General features: G+C 38.9%; 1 protein-coding gene across 1 annotated transcript in view; it reads left to right on the top strand.

Annotated features, from left to right (window-relative positions):
* FRRS1 (ferric chelate reductase 1) overlaps positions 1-23,171 on the top strand; it is a 46,772-nt gene extending 23,601 nt beyond the window's left edge. Inside the window, exons 7-16 of the mRNA XM_059136746.1 lie at positions 3,957-4,055; positions 5,307-5,454; positions 12,964-13,077; positions 14,503-14,615; positions 16,206-16,292; positions 18,648-18,745; positions 18,999-19,057; positions 20,116-20,259; positions 22,042-22,103; positions 22,185-23,171. Coding sequence (XP_058992729.1) covers positions 3,957-4,055; positions 5,307-5,454; positions 12,964-13,077; positions 14,503-14,615; positions 16,206-16,292; positions 18,648-18,745; positions 18,999-19,057; positions 20,116-20,259; positions 22,042-22,103; positions 22,185-22,277 — 1,017 coding nt within the window. The 3' untranslated portion in view covers positions 22,278-23,171. The remainder of the gene's footprint in view (positions 1-3,956; positions 4,056-5,306; positions 5,455-12,963; positions 13,078-14,502; positions 14,616-16,205; positions 16,293-18,647; positions 18,746-18,998; positions 19,058-20,115; positions 20,260-22,041; positions 22,104-22,184) is intronic.
* The last annotated feature ends 392 nt before the right edge of the window (positions 23,172-23,563 follow it).

Genomic DNA, 23,563 nt, shown 5'->3' with positions numbered 1-23,563 from the left:
ATTTTCTCTTTTTAATTAGTAAGTCATCTGTGAGGTGATACTTTGATGGTGAATATTCTGTTCCTCAATAACATTTTACCAAATGATTTTAGCATCTATTGATGTTCCTTTCCTGAAACAGGTTTTACATTTGTGGTTGCAAAATGGTGATTTTCTAATTTATTTATTAGCTGGCATTCTTCTAAAAAGAAGAGCATTCTTGGCATCCACCCTTCACTTTTTGTGAAACAGTATGGACTGATGAATTCCTTCGGTCTGTTGTGTTATGGTTTATCATCATCATTCTTCTTTTAGATGCTCATATTGACCCAAATGTGGCTCCTTCAAGCTGTGTGTGTGTTGCTGTTTTTTGTTTTTTTTTTTTTAAATGCCCTTTGATGTGTCTCCATTAGTTTTTTGGTGTGGGTTTGTTTTTTGGTGTAACAAAATGTCCATTCATCTTACGCTGTTATGCATTTTCATTTCTCAAAGGAGGTCTGTTCTCTGTTATAGGAATAATGTTTAGAAGTCAAGATTTGGGTGCTAGTGTGTTCATTGCTTTTAACCTTCCAGATACTTTTGATTCTGTCTTTGACATACTTCTTCATTCTCTTTTTTGCATTGTCACTATCTCTGACTTGGCTTACACTTTTATTGTCATTTCCAGACCATCACAGTGGCCTCTCACTAGTTTTTAGCAGTTTTATTCCATGTCATCTTTTTTTTTTTTTTCCTCCACATGTCATCTTTTAACAGTCACTGTTGTTTTCTTCCTGAGCTTCCATGGAGATCATCTCAATCCTGTCCCCAGAAACTTTGGTGAGCCTTTAGTAGTTATAGGAAAATTTTTTTTGTTTTGTTCTTTTTTTCATTAGCTTGGCTTTCAAAACTCTTCAAGGTCCATGTTGGAATTTCCAGGCTTACCATGTATATCTTTTTGGCTAACGTAATTACCTGTTTCCTAAAAGTTTCACATATTTTTTTGTTTCTATGTATTTGGTTCTGGAAGTTCCTCCGTTTAGAAAACTTTTCCTTTAATCTCAGCTCTACCTTATCCACGTGTATTTTTTATTCTCTAAGGCCTACATAATTATAATCTTTTCTGATAACTTTTTTTCCAGTCTTTTGGCTCTACATGATTTGTGTTTCCGTGGTACTTTGTCTAAACCTGTTTTATCATAATTCACATACTATTGTAACTATCTCTTCCATTAAAATGTAGTCTTTGGTTATAAGAACAATGTAGTCATCTTTATTTTTCCCACAATATCCACACAATTATTTTCTGAACAGAATACGTTCTAAATGCTTGGTTCAAGAGGAATAAATGGGAGAAAGAGGATCTGTCTGATTCAGAAACTTGGTGGAACTTCTTCCATGTGTACTTCCCTGCTCCAAACTTGGGGTTTTTAGAATTGCCTGGAGCCCAGGGTTACAAAAGCACCTTTTCATACTCTTCGCTGTAGAGTAGAGAGAACTGAGAGTACTTCTCCTTCCCCAACATTCTCTCCAGTATTGGAGAGTACTCTCTGCAGTGAGTTAGTATGGCAGTTGGCCCATCATCATTTTGCCTCAAAATCAACCATTTTGTTAAAAGCAAAATTTGTTTTAAATAAAAGAAGAGTTTGTATACCTCAGAGATGATAGTCTAGAAAATACGCCATTGTTCGTTTAAATTAGAGATCTGCGAACTTTTCCTGTAGAGGTCCAGGTAGTAACTACTTTAGAATTTGTGGGCATCTGGTCTGTGTTTTAAATACTAATCTCTGTGTGGTAGCACTGAAACAGCAAAAGACAATCCATAAATTAATAGGTGTGGCTGTGTTCCAATAAAACTTCATTTGTGGGGGCACCTGGGTGGCTCAGTGGGTTGAGCCTCTGCCTTTGGCTCAGGTCATGATCTCAGGGTCCTGGGATCGGGCCCCGCATCAGGCTCTCTGCTCAATGGAGAGCCTGCTTTCCCCTCGCTCTCTGCCTGCCTCTCTGCCCACTTGTGATCTCTCTCTCTCTCTCTCTGTCAAAACAAAACAAAATAAAACAAAACAAAAAACTTCATTTTTGGACACTGAAATTTGGATTTCATGTATTTTGGCTCATCATGATATATTCTTCTATTTAACAAATGGTTTAGATATGTAAACATCCTTCTTAGCCTGTGGGGTCTACCAGAACAGGCTTCAGACTGAATCTGGTCTGTATGCCATAGTTTGTTGATTGCTGGTTTAGATCACCATGACTCTTTGAGGTGGGCTAATTCTGATTTGAATAGAAGGTGTGTAACAGTGAATAATTGGTTTGTTAAGGTTATGAACTTGGGAGTTCTCAAAAGTGGAACTTTAAAAAAAAATTAAAATATGTTAGAATATCATTGGGATTCACAGCAAAGTTTATTTTAAGTTGTCAGTCGTGGCTTTGTTTAAGGAGTTTAGTGACTACTGCAACATATGAAAGATCTTGTTATATAGTTTACAGAGAATGGTTTAGAATAGGTGAAAGAACCAGAACCATACACAGTAAAGTGCAGATTATTTCTTTGTACCATCATTTAAATGTATTTTAAAGATTTAGTCTGTCCTCTGATAGTCACTTTAAGCTCTAAATTTAGAGCTAAGGAATATTGGAGACTAAAGGGTAGATAAGAATTAGACTGACAAAAAAGTGCTCCTTGAATTCAGACAAGTTGGTTTTAATATGTAGTAGTAAATCTCTTGAGTGTGGACAGTATTAGCAGTATCTGATTACAGTGTCTTCATCTTAAAAGTTACTGCCCCCTTGGGGGCGCCTGGGTGGCTCAGTGGGTTAAGCCGCTGCCTTCGGCTCGGGTCATGATCTCAGGGTCCTGGGATAGAGCCCCGCATCGGGCTCTCTGCTCCGCGGGGAGCCTGCTTCCTCTTCTCTGCCTGCCTCTCTGCCTGCTTGTCATCTCTCTCTGCCGAATAAATAAATAAAATCTTAAAAAAAAAAAAAGTTACTGCCCCAAACCCAATGTCGTGCAGTGTATTTATAGTTATGAAAATTTGTAAACACAGATACTTATTTACAAACAATGTTCATAATAAATTCAGTGAAAAAGGGTAATAGAACTGAGTATTTTTCTATTTGGGGTGAAAAGATGGGTATAATTACAAATAGGTTTGGATGAATGTACATGAAAGCTTTGACAGTCCTGTTTGAGTTTATGGGCATATAAACATGTTATTTTAATCTATTTTTACATTGAAATTATGTTGCTTTTGAATTATAACAATTTTTTTTATTTGAATAATATGTAATTGACACACGATGTTACATTAGTTTCAGGTGTACAATGTAGCGACTGGACAGTTGTTTTTTTTTTTTTTTTTTAAGATTTTACTCATCTATTTATTTGACAGAGAGAGAGATCACAAGTATGCAGAGAGGCAGGCAGAGAGAGAGAGAGGGAAGCAGGCTCCCCGCTGAGCACAGAGTCTGATGTGGGGCTCGATCGCAGGGCCCTGAGAACATAACCTGAGCTGAAGGCAGAGGCTTAACCCACTGAGCGATTGGACATTTTTAAACATCATGTTATGCGCATCACAAGTATAGCTACTATCTGTTACCATACAACACTGTTATAATACAATTGACTGTATCCCTGTGCTCTACCTTTTATTCCCACGACTTTACTCATTCCATAGCTGAAAGCCTCCATCTCCCACAGCCTCTCGCCCATTTGCCCATCTGTCACCCTCCTCCCCTCTGGCAACCATCAGGGTTGTTCCCTGTATTTATCAGTCTGTTTCTGTTCTTTGTTTGTTTATTCATCATAGCAAAATTATTTTAAAGTTATAAACTGGACAGCCAGTTCTTGGAATTCATAGTATCATTTAAGACTGAATCTGTAAATGATGTTTTAAAAGCATCCAACACCATTTGATTTGATTTCATTAGGGGTGCTTTTTAAAAACAAAATGTTGACATTCCTTTGAATTTTTCTCCTGTGCAAACGTTTTCAGGGTGATGATGATGCTTATTTGTGTATTCGTGAAGATCAGACTGTACACATACAACCTTCCCATGTGATGGGGCGAAGTCACCCTGTGATGGACTCCAGGGTAGGTGTGAAAATTCTGGGACCCTCCACCTGGTTTGTCTGCCTTTTGGCGAGGTGGCCAACAGTGGCAGAACTGTGCTGCAAGATAGCTCAGTTAGCAGAGAGCCAGAGAAGGAGTCTGGCAGCAGGCTTCCTTTCTTATAATACTCTGGGAGAAACTTTTCTATGCTTTATTTTATTTTAAAAATAGTATGTAAAAATATAAATTGTATTATTATAGCTATAGGTTTAATGTATTATTAATATCATATCATTTATATTTAACATCATATATTAAAGTATATATCTTATTTTTCTCTAAATTAATAAAATTATATTTTAGGTATACAACATGATGTTTTGATACACATATACAGAGCAAAATGATTACCACAGTTGTGTCCTCACAGACTTAATTAACTCTTTTTTGTGGTGAGAGCACCTGAAATTTATTCACTTAGCAACTTTCCAGTATACAATACAGTATTACTAAATACAGTCATCATGCTGTACGTTAGATCTCTAGACTTATTCATCCTACGTAACTGCAACTTTGTTCCCTTTGACCACTATCTCCCCTTTTCTACACTTTGGAAAAGCACCAGATAAGTTTCTCTTGTAGCAAAAGATGAATTCTTGCCTATGTCACCTAAATCCTTTTTTCACATCTTAGAAAAGAGTATATTTCTCGTCCAGTGAGAAAGAAAAGCGTGTAGGGCAGGGACCGGTTCAGTGCCTTGGTCAGTTGTCTTCTGTGCCTCTTCTTGGCATCTGTGCCACCGGTATTTCTGGTAGAGAAGTGTCCCTTTCCACGTGGTGGTTGGCAAGCACATGAGCTCTGACAGAGCAGTAGCTGTCGCCTAATGACTTCACACTCTCTGTAGAGCTTTCCCCAGGGCTTGGGACTTCTCCCTTGTTGCATATTACATTTTGGCCATGAGTGTATCACTTCCTAATTGTTTCTTCAGTGTTTTGATTTTGTGTCTGTGGCCAGACGGGGTTAGTGCATCTGCCAAAGTTTCTAACCTGGGTAGAGGACTTGTGGGGTTCCAATTCAATGTAAAAAATATTTTTGCCAAGTTGGGGATAAAGACAAACTAGGAGAAAATGTTTCTTATACTCCTCAGAGAGGAAGTAGGAAAACAACAATACAGCAGACAAAACATGCACAAAGGATCTTAGGGAAAGGATATCCAGCAGGTCAGGTCGATCATATTTTAGTTTTAGCAAATCTGTGGGAAGTGCTGAGAAGACCCATTGTGTATGTTTGTAGGACACTCTTGAGGATCTGGCTTGGAGGCTGGCGGATGGTGTTATGCAGTGTTCTTTCAGAAGAAACATTACCCTTCCTGGGGCTAAGAATAGATTTGATCTAAACACAAGCTACTACATATTTCTAGCAGATGGTGCAGCTGACGATGGTACGTATACTGATGAAAACTATCTTTTCAAGTTTTTCCTCTCTCTTCTTTCCTTTTCTACCTTTCCTGGAGAGACTGCTATAATTGCTCATTTTCTTAAGATATATATATATATATATATATATATATATATTTGTGGGTAAAGAATTATCAAAACCCCTTTTCATTTTTGCCTGACAGTTTGACTTTGGATGACATTCTCATTTTGTTTCCCAGGGAACTAGATAAAAGTAGTGTCAACTATGTTGTAAGGTGACATGCTTATGATAAAAATGACTTCTGACTGGCAAAGTGCACTGGGACCAGGAAGAACTATAAATACCTAGCAAGAAGCCATATCTTTGGGTTTCCCTAAGTGTTGTGACATTGGCAGATCCCTGGCAGGGATCCTGTTAGCAGTGGCTGTAGGAGTGTTGCAAGAGATACTGCTTTTGCAGGATAACCTGTCTAATGTGAAATTCATCTCCTTGAACCTGAGCTTTCTCTACGGAGGTGGAGGAGGGGTAGGGAAAATAGCTTCTGACCAACTGAATAAGGTGCTACAAGATCTCTCATCAAAGCAAAATGCCTTTAAATGCCCTGCAGCTGTGCTAGTCTCTGTACCACATCTAAGTGAATCTGATGTCAAGTGCAGCCCATGGTAGTTCTATGAGTTTGAATGTTTACTTTATCCTTTTTTTTTTTTTTTTTTAAAGAATTTTTCCTTTATTCTTAAGAAGACTGCCTGGTGGGTATTGTAATACCTATTAATAAGGATTATTAGATTTTGTTTAAGGTCTTGGCTGATGATGTTTTGAAGAAGTACAGGAAATGCCAAGGTAGTATGTAGTGACTCGTCTCTGGGGAGATAATACCGTCCCCAAACTTTGAGGATATACCTTTCTTTGAAAATGGCGAGAAGCTGGGCGGATGGAACGGAAGGTTAGGGGCTGAGGTAAAGGAAGAGGAAGAGCAAAAATATGGTGTAGGTAAAATTGTGAAAAGCCTTTGCATTTTCTATCATGTGGTTTTTGATTCTTTTTTTTTTTTTTAAGATTTTTATTTATTTATTTGACAGATAGAGATCACAAGTAGGCAGAGAGGCAGGCAGATAGAGAGAGAGGGACAAGCAGGCTACCTGCTGAGCAGAGAGCCTGGTGCAGGGCTCGATCCCAGGACCCTGCCTGAGCTGAAGGCAGAGGCTTAACCCATTGAGCCACCCCGAGGTGCCCCTGGGTTTTGATTTGATACTCTAGGTAAAGGGGAGATGATGGTTTTGAAGCAGGATAAACTGTCCACTCAGTGTTAGGAGAGAATTTAGGAATATTTGTAGATTTAGTTGTAGGTGATATGTGTAGTTATCTGAGTCAAATCATGTAGTCTTGTTTGCACCAGCAATAGCAAATATAGCTTGAAAGTCATTTCTTGGTAAGTGATATTAATGAAGAAAAACTACTCAGTGCTTCATGAGTGCCAGTGACTGGCTAAGCACTGTAGTTAGATCCTTCATTTTAATCTTAATAAAGATTATATTAGATATGTTCAGAGAGCACAAGCAGACAGAGAGGCAGGCAGAGAGAGGAAGGGAAGCAGGCTCCCCGCTGAGCAGAGAGCCCGATGAGGGGCTCGATCCCAGGACCCCGGGATCATGACCTGAGCCGAAGTAGAGGCTTTAACCCACTGAGCCACTCAGGTGCCCAGTCAACACTTTTGAATGTGGAAAATATAGGAATTGAATTTTTAGTGAGGAAAAGGGTCAACCTTTTGTGTTTTTAAAAGGATACCACTTAAGTAGAGGTAATTGTGTTTGTTGTTATCATAGCGGTCACTTACTGTGTGTTACATATATCTCGGGCTTCACAGAGGCTTTGTCAGTAGACATTATAGTACCCATTTAAGAGAAGGAAACTGGAATGGAACCTAGAAAGGCTAAGTAACTTGTTCCAAATTAAACAAGTAGCAGATTCAGAAATTACGCCCCAGACTGTTCCACTTACAGAAGCTGTGCTCTTTCCATGATACTAAACTGCTTCCTTTGGTGCCCAGTATGGTACAGGTGCTTCATGTATGACTACGGATGCAAATGGATACCTTCCATTGCTAGGGGATTTAGCAGTTTGTATTTATACTTAAAAAAACTCGACACTTAGGGGTGCCTGAGTGGCTCAGTTGGTTAAGTGGCTGCCTTTGGGTCAGGTCATAATCTCTTGGGGTCCTGAGATCGAGCCCCACATTGGGCTCCTTGCTCAGTGAGGAGTCTGCTTCTCCCTCTCCCTCTCCCCTTCCTCCCTGCTCTTGCTCGCTCTTTCTCCCAAATAAATAAACAAAATCTTAAAAAAAAAATCTTGATACTTAAAAAATTTACATCTTAAAGGAAAAGCAGTTTCATTTAAGTGGATGAATTCTATTACATAATAAATTATGTGTGTGTGGGAGGGGGATGTGTGACAAAGCCAAAAATTTCTTCTTAGGGTAGCACTGTAGAAATTGGAATACATTTTGATAGAAACAATATTTTAAGTGATAGTTCCAATATTTGCCTAGAAAACTCTAGTTCATGGATAATGTAGGTGTAGAATGGAGTATTGTATCTCCCTTTCCAGCTGGTGTTGCTATGCTGATGTTATGGTGGGGAGAATCTCTCTCTTTTGTGGTGTTTCCCAAAGTGTGGCCTCAAACAACCTATATCCTAACCAGTTGGAGGAACTGCTGGAAATGTAGATTCCCAAACTCCAGCTTTTAGACTCACTGAATCTCTTGTCATTGGTGATTGGAATCTGCATTTTTAACAAACATTCCAGGTGATTGTTTTATGTACTGTAGTTTGATAACTTACTACGCCAGGACAGGGTTCTCCCAAATAAGGTATATACATTGTAGGAGAGTCTAGAGGATACAAGGAGTAACGCTAGAACCTTCTATTTAGATTGATCTGATCTCATCTCAAAAATTTCGATTTTAATATATTTTACAGTGCTCATAATGCATTAAGACAATAGTACATCAATATGTTTATTAACTAAAGTATATGTATATCAGGAGCATAGATTCATTTTTTTTTAATTAAAAAAAATTTTTTTAAGACTTTAGGGCACCTGGGGTGCTCAGTCATTAAGCATCTGCCTAGGCTCCGGTCATGATCCCAATGTCCTGGGATCAAACCTCATATTGGGCTCCCTGCCCAGTGGGAAGCCTGCTTCTCCCTCTCCAGCTCCCCCTGCTTGTGTTCCCTTTCTCACTCTCTCTTTCTCCTAAATAAATAAGATCGAAAAAAAAGTAAAAAATAAAAATATTTTTAAAAAGATTAAAAAAGATTTTAAAAAAGAGAGCAGGGGCAGAGGGGAGGAGAAGAGGGAGAGGGAGAGGCAGACTCCTTGCCAAGCAGGGAGCCTCATGGCAGCCCAATTCCAGGACCCAGGATTGTGTCCTGAGCCAAGGGTAGATGCTGAACTGACTGAGCCGCCCAGGCGCCCCTGGACTTTTTTTTTTTTTAAATAACTGGTGTGCAGAGCAAAAAAAGCAAAACAAAACCTTAAAAAAAAAAAAAAAAAAAACCCCAAACCCAAACCTAGATATTACTGCTTTAGGGAATAAACTTTCCATTACCCTTGTGTTGGGGAATAAAGTATTGCCACATAAATCATTGTCTCTTCTGTTATCTAGTTATGTGTATGTGAACCAGGTATAAATTGCACTCTGCTTAAAAGCAGTGAGACTTTGTGAGGTTGAAACCATTTTTCAAAGCAATCATAAAACTCTGTAACCCATATAAATGTAAAAGGTACACAATTGCAGTAAAATCCATTTAAAACCTTTTTCTAATGCTATCTTCACCCTCCCTCCCCCAGAATGCTGACATTGTCCTATCATGAAATAAGGAGTCATGGGAAATGATAGAACTCACTTGGGTGCATAAGTAATTCACAATTAGGAAATCTACCAATTTAAATAATTCAGGAATTGGAGACCCTGTCATCGCATGACTGGTTATTTTAACAATTTAACAAATTTAAAAATTTAATAGTTTAACAAAATGACTGGTTTAACAATTACATCACTTAATATCATAGAGTCTTGTACTAAACACGAACTCCATCTGCCTTAGAGTAGAAATCCAAGATTATGATGGAGCCATACAAAGGAATCCCAGAGTTATAATGGACTTCTGCCTTAATGAAGGTTAAGTTCTTGGTTAGCCCGTGGGTCTGCAGTGAATCAGAGTTTAAAAATACTTTCTTCCAACTTGCCTCTTAGGCTATTTGGACTGTGGTCTGGTTTTCATCACCACAACTCTGCTAATTCAATATAATTCTCAATAGTTATTGTCTTTTTCTTCTTGACTCTCTTCTCTAGGTATTCATTACATAAAGCTTTTTTCATTTTCTGCTTTCTCTCTGATCTTCTCTGTTATAAACAAGCCATGATATAATAGTATTTGTGAAACAAATAACCAGTTGTCCTGAAACCATTTTTTGAATAGTTCACTTTATCTCTGCTACTTCAAAAATCCTCTCTATTTTTTTTTTAAAGATTATTTATTTATTTATTTATTTGCCAGAGAGAGAGAGAGAGAGATTACAAGCAGGCAAAGAGGCAGGCAGAGAGAGAGGGGAGAAGCAGGCTCCCTGCTGAGCAGAGAGCCCGATGCGGGACTCGATCCCAGGACCCTGAGATCATGACCTGAACCGCAGGCAGAGGCTTAACCCACTGAGCCACCCAGGCGCCCCCAAAACCCTCTCTATTATATGCCAAACATCTATCAGTAAATCAAACTATTTCTAGCTTATTCTTCCATTAATTTATTACTGTAGCAGTTGAAATTACAGTAGCTTTATAAAAGGTTATGAATTGTGGTAGAGCATGATTCCTCTCCTGGCCTCCTTTTCAGCAATTCTTGCCTCTTTGTTGTGTATCTGTTCTACTAGATAAACTTTAGAAACACGTGTCAGATTCCATTGAAAATCGTATTCGGTTAGGGTTAGAACTGCAATGAAATTTTAAGTAAATTTTGGGAATAATCGACATCTTTGCAATAGTGAGTCTTTTCTATACAGGAATATATTGGATAAAATCTGATGGTTTTCTTCAGGTCTTCGTATAGGTTATATATTTTTTGTTACTTTGTTTCTATGTATTTTATAGATTTCTAATACAAGCTCTTGTGTGGTTATTTTTCTTACACTTTCTAAATTTGTTGGTGTATAGGAAAGTTACTGATTTTTGAATATTTGTCTTGAATTTAGTCATCTATTTTGCCAGTTGATTTTTGTTGGTTTTTCTAGATAAAGTCTTATCTTATGCAAATAATGACAAGGTTCAGCAGTCCTTATTTTTTTTTTTTTCTTGTTTCATTGCATTGTTTACTTTGTTGTGGAAATGGAAAAATCAGACCAGGGAGAGATCAGTTGACACTTGGAGAAGTAGGAGAACTCATTTATTTTACACCCACAGACCCCGATGAGCTTGTGCTCAAAATTCTGGGCCACAGACAATGGAGTTATAGAGTTTTAAAGGGGACTGCAGGCAGTCAGGTTCCAAGGGCTAAGCTGACTGCTGGTAGGTGGGTTTAAACCATGGGAGCAGGGGTGGGGGCACTGCCTTAGTTGGGAGCAGTAGTGCGAGGAGCCTGTGGTGGGAAACCTGTTTACAGAAGCAGAAGCAGCTGGTTATCTCTTGCTCCCAAAAGGGCTTCTGGTTATCTCTAGCTTATTGTTAGTAACTTTACATCTTCTGGGGCCATCTGGCCTGGGCCTGCTTGGTAATTCTCCTCTTCAACTTCTCCCAGAAAAACGTGGATCAGTAGTGGTGATGTGGCAAACATTTTTGTCTTGTTCCTGGTTTTGATGGGAATGCTTCTGATATTCAGTGTTGTGTCATGTTTGTTGTATTTTTTTGGTGGATGTCTTTATGGTGCTTAGAATATTATCTTTTCCTAACTTTTACAGAGTTCTTGACATGAACATGTGCTGAATTTCATCTGATATCATTCAGGCAGCAATTGAGATAATATTTTACCATTATTTTTATAGACTTCAGAATTGCAGACAGTCCTCTCTCAGGGTAAACTTTGCTTGGCTATGTTTTATAGCTCTCTTAATGCACAGTTGATTTAAATCCCTAATATTTTATTTAAGCTTTCTGTATCTATATTTGTAATTGATTTTGGTCTATGGTTGTGGGAATGTGTATGTGTGTGCACATGCATGTCTAGTTTTGGTTTCAGTATTATGCTAATCTCATAGAATGAACTCTAGAAGAGCTTATTAAATAAGAATTTTTAAAGTTAAAAAAATTTTTTAAATTGTGTGTTAGAACTCATCCACATAATAACTGTCTGAACCTTTAGGGATTAATTTAAAAAATTCTTCTATCATTAGTACTCTCCAGTTACTACTACTTCTTTGGTGAAGTTTTCTAATAAGATTTTTCCAGAAATTCATCCATTTCATTTAGATTTTAGAATATTTTTGGCTTAATTAAAGTAGTGTGTAGCATTTTTGTATAATTTTAGAGTATCTTCTGTATCAGCAGGTGTGCTACCCTTTTTATTTCTAATACTGTTTGTGCTCTTTCTTTTTATCTTGTGGTTGGAATTGCCAAAAACTCAGTCGATTTCACTGGCTTTCCATAGACTTCATTTTTTAACTTACTAGTTTGTTAATTTCTACCTTTATTTTTAATCCATCTTCCTTTCTGGTTTTCTGGGGTATATTTTGTTGGTGTAAACACCTCTTGAATTAAATGATGACTTCAATACTTTGTGTTTTTTTTTTTAATAAATGATTTTTAAATGATAAAAACTTCTTTTGAATGTACCTTGATTGTATCACATTTTTTAAAAAAGGATTTTATTTATTTATTTGACAGAGATCACAAGTAGGCAGAGAGGCAGGCAGAGAGAGAAAGGAGGAAGCAGGCTCTCCGCGGAGCAGAGAGCCCGATGTGGGGCTCGACCCCATGACCCTGGGATCATGACCTGAGCCGAAGGCAGAGGCTTTAACCCACTGAGCCACCCAGGTGCCCCTCACATTTGTTTTGATAGGATAATAAAATCTTTAAAAAAAACCCCAAAAGACCAAAATGCTTTTGTTTGTCTTCTACCCACCCACTTTGTCCAGGTCCAGTTTCTGTTAGTTTGGTCTAAGATTCCAGATTTTTAAAAGTATTAGTATTTTTGAAGAATTATATTTGACATTTTCAGTGTTTTTTATATTGTCAGTGATCATTTTGACTTCATAGTGTTTGACTGGTTTCTTGCCTACCACCAGCTATTCCAGCATAACTTCTCCATTCTTCGTCCTCATGGTGATTCAGCTGTTGATTGGCTCAGTTATTTCTTTAACATGTTTCAAGATGATTGTGTGTACTGTGATATACATTTACATGGCTTTTGCATATGAGTGTCATCCCTGATGATATTTATTTATTTCTTCTCACCTTAAGAAAGACTGTTTTTGTGCCATGCCACTGTTTTTCCATTCCTTCTCTCTTGAGGAAGTAATTCTTCATTTCCTATCTTTGAAATTTCAGGTCGAATTTACAAGCACTCTCAGCAACCTTTGATTACATATGAAAAACATAATGTGACAGACGATCCGAAGAGCGTGGGAGGATCCCATTCTTTATTCCTTCTGAAGGCTCATGGTAAGTTACATGGGAAGTATTTTTACTACTTTGTGCAGGAAATTTACCTGATGACCCAGTGCTGGCTGGATTAGGAATGGCGGTGGGTATAATTTACCAAATGTTTATCAGTCTTCCATGTTTAAATATTAATATTTGCAAGTAGCCATATCTGTCTTAATGTTTGCAACTTTTTATTAAAAATGGAAAGTAGAGATAATTAGTGGTTTTAACCCTGGCTGTACATTAAAATCACTAATGGAGCTTTTAAGACATCCATAATTTTTCAAGAGTGCCCTAGTTATTTCTAACCTTAGCCAGAGTTGAGTATCTGGGTTAATCAATTTAATTTTTGTAGCACCTTAATTAGGCCATTTATTAAAATGAAGGCTTGTAATAGAAGAGTGCTTTGTGATTTTGATTGTCTAACAGTAGTTTGGCTTCAAAGATACAGTTTGGTTGAAGAACTGACCAGCATATAAGTAATTAAGGGTATACAAATTACTCAATGCTACACATATGATGATTTTAAACATGGAATGATTAAATGATTAAAATAATGAAATTAACCATGTTGGAAGAGCAGTAGCCTAAAACAAAACTCTAACATGCTCTGGTTCTGCAGATGAAAGTTGATTCCATTTGAAAAGTAGCCTGGTTTATTGTTGAAAAGATGGGATTCAAAAGTAGGGGAATAGTGAAGTGTATACTTGTATGGGGAGGGGATGTCCTTATTTGATATATTTATTTCCTTCATATTCTCCAGAGTTATTCTGTCCAGTAGAGTTTTCATAAATGCCATCATAGTTAAGCTTGAAAATAATTTTATTATTGGCAATTTGCTTCTACAAGTAGCTCCAGGGGGACAGTAATCGGATTCTGCACATAATCTGCCTATTTGTTTTTCACTATTTTGGAATGAGAAGTGAGAAGATGCTCGTAGACCTGCAGAAGGGCTGTATTATTGTCCTGGTTAAGGGTACAGTTGCTGAAGCCAGACTGGGTTTGATTCCCAACTTTGTAACCTTAGGCGAGTTACTTAACTTCTTTCTTCCTCAGTTTCCCCATCCAGCAAAAGTAGAATAATCATTATAACTACTGAATGGGATTGTTTTAAAGATCAATTAGAGTAATACATGTGAAGCACTCAGTGCAGCAAAAGTAGAATAATCATTATAACTACTGAATGGGATTGTTTTAAAGATCAATTAGAGTAATACATGTGAAGCACTCAGTGCCTGGCACAGGGTAGGAGTGATGGAAGTGTTAGCTATGAGAAGTAGTAGTGGTGGTGGTAGAAGCTAGGATATGCAGGGTATTTTTAGGTTATACTTCATGTTCATTGAATCTATTTCCTTAGTTGTTTTCTATGTTCTGAACATTTGGTGTGGTTTTTAAGAAACAGCTTGGGTTGTGATGTCAACCATTCTGTCTTTCCACCTGCAGGTGCCTTAATGTTTGTGGCATGGATGACTACCGTGAGCATAGGTGTGCTCACTGCTCGGTTCTTCAAATCTGTTTGGTCAAAGGCTTTCTTTGGTCAAGCAGCTTGGTTTCAGGTAGGCGGGAGAAAAAGTTGAATGAAATTTCCATATTATTTGAACATTGTGATATGAAGACATACGCAGTATGTGGGTTTTTTTCCCCTGTGTGTGTGTGTGTGTGTGTGTATGATTCTAGTTGTAGTTATGGAATCTTAATAATTCCTTCAGTTTGCCCTTTGGTTTCCTAACCAGTTGAGAAGAGACGTAAGATGCTTGGTGGTGGTCAAAATAGAGACAGCTTTATGAGGGTCAGGCCGGATTGGAGAAGGTCTCAGGGCCATGTGCATCCCTTTGTAACATAAACTTTGGGACCCAAAGATCTGACTTGAATGTCTATTGGCCGAGGTAGAGCCTGCAGGAGCATTCGTGCACTGCCCTCCCTGAGTGCAGTTAGGTCAGGGAGGATGGGAAAGCCGAAGACCGAAGTAGCAGGGGTTAATGCATTTCCAAACAGGGGCCTGTCCTGTGGTTGGTGCCTGCAAATGTTAGACTGTCCCTCACTCGCTAATCAAGATCATCTATCTCCTCTGTGGGTGGGAAGAGGAGCTAGAAGTGTTTCTTTTCATGCTGCCCCTTTGTATGGGATGAAGAGGCAGTTTCATAATAGAAAGACAAGAGTCAATAAGCCTGCTTCAAAACAGAGCAAAGCAAACCTTCCCTTTCGCATGTCGTGGACTATAGATGTGGCACGTCTAGTGGAAGATCAGTGCGTCTGTGCTGAGATGAAGGTACAAGTCTGCTTTTGAGAAAATGCTGCTTATTGAAACAGTTTGAACTTTGTAAGGGTATTCTTGAAACTTAATGTTGATATATGTTGGTAGCCTTTAAGACTTACCTTATCCTAGCCTGTTTTCTCACTATTGGCTGGTGGGGTCCATCTGTTTTATATGTTCTTCTACTGCTATGTGCCTTGCTCATCTCTGTCACTGGCTTTGATTTCTCCCTCTGCCTCTTTCTGTCTCATCTGCTCGTATGGATATTCCCAGTTGGAAAAATCTTTGTGTCTCCACTTTATCAGTTCAGTTCTCTACTGCCTTTCAAATCCGGATGTGTCTATGTGTAGTGTGATACATAGAGCGATTACGTGTCCTCCTTTCCCCGAGACGGTTTCTGTTTGCACCATTTATCCTGACATACTCAGTTGACAGTGTCCTTCCACTCGTATAATTTAGACAAGGAATTGACATTGCATGTACGTTTCTCTCATCTGCTCACTGTGTGCTAAGCTCCTTAGGAGACAGTATTTTCTGTTTCCTTGCTGTCCCAGAGTATCTGGAACAGCACTGTCCTTGGCGGTGGAACTTAACAAAGGAAGGAAATGAAGGACTTTTGGCAAGTAGGCGTGCTCCATGTGTGAAGCAGTCCGTTCCTGCTGCTCTGTGCAGATGAAATCATGGCAAATGCTTTTGAATGACGAAGATGGCAGCTCAGAGTTTAAGTTCAGTCATTTACCAAACTTTTTTTTTTTTAAGCTCAATGTAAATGGTGACTAGATGTTCATCGAATGCGTGCCTTCTGTGAATGCCACCCCACGGTAATGCCAACACCGTCCGCGTCCTCTTTCCTAGTTAATTGAATTCTCCTGGTGCCATTTCACCCTTGCAGGTGCATCGGGCGCTCATGTTCACGACCACCACACTTACCTGCATTGCTTTTGTTCTGCCTTTTGTTTACAGAGGAGGCTGGAGCTCGGTAGGTATCTCTTAAACAGGATGTTTCTTTCTTTCTGTTTTTTTTTTAAAGATTATTTATTTATTTGCCGGGGGGGGGGCAAGTAGGCAGAGAGGCAGGCAGAGAGAGAGAGGGGGAAGAAGGCTCCCTGCTGAGAAAAGAGCCCAATGTGGGGCTCGATCCCAGGACCCTGAGATCATGACCTGAGCTGAAGGCAGAGGCTTAAACCACTGAGCCACCCAGGTGCCTCTTAAACAGGATGTTTCTATAGAAATTCATTTTGATGTTGCTGTTTCATTCTCCGAAGAGAGCTTAAAAGATATTTCTGCATGCATCTCTCTTTCTTTTTTTAATCATCTGGCGACTGTTCCATATGGCTGGGGGGTCTGGGGGAGATCGACGTTGTCATTGCAGATTACTTGGTAATGAAATATATATATATGTATATATATACATTTAAGATTTTATTTATTTATTTGACACAGAGAGAGAGATCACAAGTAGGCAGAGGGGCAGGCAGAGGGGGAGGGGGAAGCAGGCTCCCCGCTGAGCAGAGAGCCCCATGCGGGGCTCAATTCCAGGGCCCAGAGATCATGACCTGAGCCGAAGGCAGAGACCAGACATCATGACCCACTGAGCCACGCAGGTGCCCATAGGCTGCATCCAATGTTATGAAGACTCCACATAGCTTGGGTGAATTTTCTCACTATGGAGCAGTGAAAATTCACAGTGTGATATCTAAGGAACATGAACACTGTAAGTGTTTTTCTCTAATACTATGATTGCCAGTAAGCTAATGACAGAGCAATGATATTTACTGGTATGCTCACTGGTGTATCTTAAGCACCCAGAGCAGCTTCTGGTATATAGTTAAGTCCTCAGTAAAGAATGAATGAATGAGGAAGGCTTACTGAGAATAAGTGATATACCTAAGGTCAGATCTGTGCTTCCATGACAGTTTTCCAATTTTATAGCTGGCCTGAATGCGATCTCAAACTTTAGTATTTCAGTTTGGACTGTTGTTATAAGGGCAAGATTGATAAATCATGGGTTACTAGGAAGCCTCCCTCCTGCTTTTTAGGTAGTTTCTGAATTGGTCAACCTGTTTTTTTTTTTTAAAAGGAAATGGTGATGATTTTCTGATATGAGCCTAGACAGCAGAAACTTACTTTATGCAGGTATTTGGGACAAGGGTATTGCTTATTTTGTAAGTTTTGTAGTTTGCAGTCTTTGCAGTTAGTGAATCGGATCGTATAAAGGGGAAATTATAATAACTACCTCACAGGCTTTTTGAGAATTGAGAATTAATTAGCTGAAAGAACTTAGGATTGTTCCCTGCACATTCTAAGCACATACCGGAATTTTATTGCTCTTGTTACTGTGGTTTTATGAAATAGAGACACTTTCCCTCTCCATGGTCCTGGTTATAATTTTATCCACATATAACCGAGGCCATAACTTGAGCGTGTTTTTATAATGTTCTTTTGTCAGCTTATCCTGTTGACCAAAGCTTCCCATCATGAGTAGAAACATCATTGAGTAGAAACACCCTTGTTCTAGATCACAGATTTTAGAGCCTACCCATGCATGGCAGTCAGTGACAACAGACTGTAATGTTCCCCCATCTAAACATGTCACAGGTTAGAGCATGTCCTTAGTCCCTCTCTAAGTTTTTAAGTGGAATAATTGTGCCAAGTGGTCTGACCCAACCATCTGCTGTTTTAAGCAGGCATGTGGCATCTCTAAGGGAGGAGTGGAGCTGACAGTGTTGAGATACTTTGCTGATGTTTTTTCTCAGGTTATCCCTCCATTCTGAACCAAGGACCTGAGATTTTCATGCAGTGGCTACCTGGGTTATTCATTCATTCAATGTTTATTGAGTGACTAAGGCTCTGTTAAGCAGTTGAGTTACAAAGGATCATCTAGAACCTTCAGCTCAGGGAAACACAGAGTTCTAAACAAAATTACTGTACATCGGGGTGATTGCTCTTGGCATGGGGATACTAACTAGTCGTAGGTGGGCTGTACGGGTGTTGGTAATCATCTAACATCCTGATGGGGGTGAGGCAGCACTCTGCGTGGACTGCACCACAACCATTTACACATTGGACACACTATTTGATATCTCTAAGCCTCAGTTCCCCATAAGTGGGGTAATAATAAGTGTCAAGCATTGTAGTGAGCATCAGTAATAATGTATATGAAGTACATGCCTGGTATATAGTAGGTGCTCAGTGAATGGTCCTGTTCTATTAGCAAATGTTTTAAGCGACAGAAAAACGCTAAGAATACATCATTTGTGCATCTTATTTTTAACTTGAGGATTTAATTTGCTGGGCGAGATCGAGACCATTAAAATGATGTAACTTTGTTCAGTATGCAGGTTATCATCCGTACCTTGGTTGCATAGTGACGATTTTAGCAGTTCTTCAGCCTCTTTTGGCAGCCTTCAGGCCTCCTTTACATGACCCAAGGTACTTACAGCTTTTCTGTATAAGTGGTCTTAATGTGGATATCATTACTTGGTGAACTAATTCCTTTTTAAGTAAAAACACTTTGCATTTTGTAAAATTCAGTGATAAACTATGTTTACTTTAAAGGGTTTTAAAACATATTTCAGATACCTAATTCCTAGGCAATAGGGGAAATTGCTTGCTTTTTATTCTCTTGGGAATTAATTGTAGTTCTGTCACTTCTGAGAATGCTGACTGGTTCTTTATTTGGTAGAAGGCAAATGTTTAACTGGACTCACTGGAGTGTGGGCACAGCTGCTAGAATAATAGCAGGTAAGTGATTGTGATGCCACTTACTCATATATAATTGCTGGTGGTTTATATTGCAGGTGGTAATTTGGCTTAAATGATTTTTGGATGTATTAGTAATTGGAGTAATTGGTTGTTGAGGAGAGATCAGCCTTAAACGTTGAAATCTAGAAAGTAATTTCTAGAGGTGACTAAGTCATTATTTCAGTGTTAAGTTTAAGGTTTTTGAAATGGCTTTAAAACTTTTTCTTCAAAGGCTCGTGGTTTTTTTTTTTTTTTTTTAGCATTTGCCTTTGCCCACAGAACAAGCTATGTTAATGGCCAAATGCTCAAGTTGAAGGTCATTTGTGAGTTGGGCTGAGGTGGGCTGGGGGTGTCCCAGCCTTCTGTCTGCAGGTCCTCTCCATGGGGATGGTGCCTTCCAGGGAAGGGTGATTTTCAGAAGTCAAGTATGGTTATCCAGTATTTTTTGATGCTTTGTATAATAAATACCTAAACTGATACCTCCTACGCTTACATTTTGATAGTCTTTGGGGGTTCTTCATGGAAGGAGGAAGATAGTCAGCAATGATTTCCATACGTTTCTCCCTTTCCTACACTGCAGATTTAAAAAACTTTTTGGAAAGTTTGAGCGTCTCTCTCTCTCTTTTTTTTTTTTTTTTTAAATATTTTATTTATTTATTTGACAGAGATCACATGTAGGCAGAGAGGCAGGCAGAGATAGAGGAGGAAGCAGGCTCCCTGCTGAGCAGAGAGCCCAATGCGGGGCTCAATCCCAGGACCCTGGGATCATGACCTGAGCCGAAGGCAGAGGCTTAACCCACTGAGCCACCCAGGGGCCCCTTGAGTGTATCTTTTTAAACAATTTATAGATCATAAGTATAATTTCCCATCTTACCGTTTCTCGTCTTACAATAAAAAAAAAGACTGAGTTTATTATTTGGTCTTAAACATTAGTCTAATTCATCTCATAAACTCTTTTGTTGTGTTTTACTTGATATAATACACACCCATGTACTCACATAATTACCTCTCTTGAGGGGGACTACATTTGAATAGATACATTTTTCTTATACATGTAGTGGCAGCAATGTTCCTGGGAATGGATTTACCAGGACTAGATCTTCCTGGCCCGTGGAAAACCTATGCAATGATTGGATTTGTAGCCTGGCATGTTGGGACAGAGATTGTTCTGGAGATGCATGCCTACCGACTCTCTCGAAAAGGTAACCTGCTCAAACAGCTATGTTATGTAGAATCACCTTTATACAAACTCCAGGAATGTAATTAGTTTGTAGATACTGATGGTTGACTCTTACAGGGTAGCTCACTGAAAATGTCTGTGGTGATTAGTCAGTGTTAGAACTCATGGAAATATTCTGCTCTTGTGGTTTTGATACTCATTTGAATTTGTGAGGGGAAAAAAGGTAATGATCTTAGGTTTTAGGGAAGAAGTCTTTTGTTATAAATACTTATTATGTTGCATCCTGGTCTGACTTGGAGCCCGTCCACACCGAGAATCCTGAATGCGTGGAGCTAAGAGAACCCAGAAGTAGAGGAAGAAGAGATGTCCAAAGTCAGCACAGGGCAGAGCTGCAGGCTGACTTTGCCTATTTGATAAACTTGCCATGTGCTAACAATTCGGTTGCCATCTACATCATATATAGCTAGCTAACTAGGCAAGTGGGATAGGGAAAACTTCTTTTGCCCAGCGTTTTCTTTTCTTTTTTCTTTTTAACTATTTTTAAATTTTTATTTATTTATTTTTAAAAAAGATTTTACTTATTTATTTGACAGAGAGAGAGAGATCACAAGTAGGCAGAGAGGCAGGCAGAGAGGCAGGCAGAGAGAGAAGAGGAAGCAGGCTCCCTGCAGAGCAGAGAGCCTGATGTGGGCCTCGATCCCAGGACCCTGGGATCATGACCTGAGCTGAAGGCAGAGGCTTTAACCCACTGAACCACCCAGGCACCCTTAACTATTTTTTTAGAAGATTTTATTTATTTATTTGACAGAGAGAGATCACAAGTAGGCAGAGAGGCAGGCAGAGAGAGAGGGGGAAGCAGGCTCCCTGCTGAGCAGAGAGCCCAATGCGGGGTTCGATCCCAGGACCCTAGGACCATAACCTGAGCCAAAGGAAGAGGCTTAACCCACTGAGCCACCCAGGTGCCCCTTACCCAGACTTTCTAATGGTAAGTCTGTATCGATCTTAGTGCCAAATGGACCTTAGAGAGGGTCAAGATACCTACAGCTATTAGGAATGGAGACATTAGTAGAGGCTGCGTGTCACTTTAAACTAGCTGGGCTTCTGAGCTGTGTCCTTTGTGTCTTTGGTTCCAGCCTCCTAAATGATAAGTTAAGGGGGACTTCTGAAAATAGGACCTTTTAGGTTTTGTTTTTTTTTTTAATTTATTTGACAGACAGATCACAGGTAGGCAGAGAGGCAGGCAGAGAGAGAGGAGGAAGCAGGCTCCCTGCTGAGCAGAGAGCCCGATGTGCGGCTCCATCCCAGGACCCTGGGATCATGACCTGAGCCGAAGGCAGAGGCTTTAACCCACTGAGCCACCCAGGTGCCCCAGGACCTTTTAGTTTTCAATCTAGGAGCCTGGACAACTTTTAGGAGGCTAGTACTAAATATCTATCCTGCCATTTTTGATTCACAGTAGAGTCACATCCATAGGGTTTCTGATGCCCACTGAATTATGGCTTGCTATTTAAAATATATATGTACTTAAAATGTTGTTTGTTAAAACTTTGATATGATGTTTACTGACCAGGAGAAGGGGCATATTTTAAGTCCCTTGACAAGTATGTTCTGTAGCCAGCTTGTCCCAATTTGTGAGAACCTTACATGTTCAGGAAGTTTGCAATGTTTGGTAGCTTGACATGGGAGAATATATATACCTGGAAATCAACAAATGCTACACATGGACTTTTTTTTTTTTTTTTTTTTGAGTTAGTTTACTGGCATACTCACGGGCCTTACAAACTTATATTGTTGTTTTTGACAGTTGAAATATTGGATGATGCCAGAATTCAGATCCTTCAGTCATTTACTGTAGCTGAAGCAGAAGTAAGTCCCCCTTTTCTTATTTATTGACACAAACCTTGATGAGAGTTGTTTCTTTCTTTCACGTCTCAATTTTTCTTCCAGGGTCATGCTTTTAAAAAGGTGGTGTTTGCAGTTTATGTCTGTGGGAATGTGACTTTTCTCATCATCTTCTTATCTGCAATCAACCGACTCTGAGCAAGCAAAGACCTTGGCTTTTGCAGACCAGATGATAATGATCATTAAGCCAAAGAAACTTGAAGCCTGTACTGACTGCCTGCGCAGCGTAGCATGAGTTCTGAATTGGAAGAGCAGCTCACATCTGCAGAGGAATTCTGAGGTGTGGTCTTTAGAAATCCTCTGTCAGCAGGGTTCTACGGACTCTAAAAAGGACGTAAAGTCTTTATGTGTGATTCTGAGCGTTACCAAGGAGGTTGTCCTTGAGGAGAAATGACTCTCAGGTATTTTCCATGATGAGATTTCTAGAATGCTGGCATTTAAGAGAAGAACTATTTGGAAAGACAGAAATGATGTCATTTGGAGGAAATGGAGATTGTATTAAGTTGAATATATTTTGGACTATAAAGGTGCTGTTTTAAAGAAAAATTTATGCTAGTTTATCTGAATGGTCTTTCTTAAGACTTTTTTGGGGGCACACTGTGTTTTTCAGTCCAGTTTTTTGAACATGTCCTTTTTTCTGTGTATTCTGTCACTTCTTTGGTAAAGGTGGAAATGGGGCTAACTCCATTTTATTAACATTTAAATATATTTAAATATATTATATACCTTATATATTAAATTATATTTAAATATATAACATTTAAATATATTATGAATATTATAATTTCTTTCTTAGCAGTGAAATACAAGTGTGCATCTTCTGCTTAAGACTGTATTTTTATATACAGTTACAGGGCTGAAAGGACATTTTATATATTAATTTTTTTGACTCTTAGGATTTACGTCCTAGCTTTTGGAGACTGTAGAATTGCATTTCAAAAGTAATAAAATTTACCCTTGTGAATATATTTAGCAGTTACTCTTCTTTCTTTGTAATAATAAATAATATGGATGGTTCTTTTTTTTTCAGAAGTTCCTGGTGCTGTAATGAATTAGAATATCAGTGTTATTCTGCTTCCTATTTCAATAATCTTTTTTTAACCGCTGGGTTTCATATTTGCTCTGGGGACTTCTTAGCCAGTGGGTGGCGCCATAGTATCAAAGTAATGCTTTGGTCCTGTTTCATTGTGTTGTTACTCATTTTTAGTACTTAGATAAGTAATACCATGGTGTGGCATTTCCCTTAAATTCACCAATCTTTACTTGAAAAGTTTCTGCCTTTTTGGGAAGTGTGAGGGGGTTGGAGGTGTGAGTTAGAAACTGAAATTAGGGACTGTTACTATTTTTCTGTTTACATTTCCATTTGTTTTCTACCCATGATTATTTGTAACAGTTGCTTGGTTGTTCCATTTACGTTCATCTGA

This window comes from Mustela lutreola, chromosome 10 (assembly GCF_030435805.1).
Source record: "Mustela lutreola isolate mMusLut2 chromosome 10, mMusLut2.pri, whole genome shotgun sequence".
NCBI classification, from domain to species: domain Eukaryota; kingdom Metazoa; phylum Chordata; class Mammalia; order Carnivora; family Mustelidae; genus Mustela; species Mustela lutreola.
This window is presented reverse-complemented; position numbering and strand designations above follow the sequence as displayed.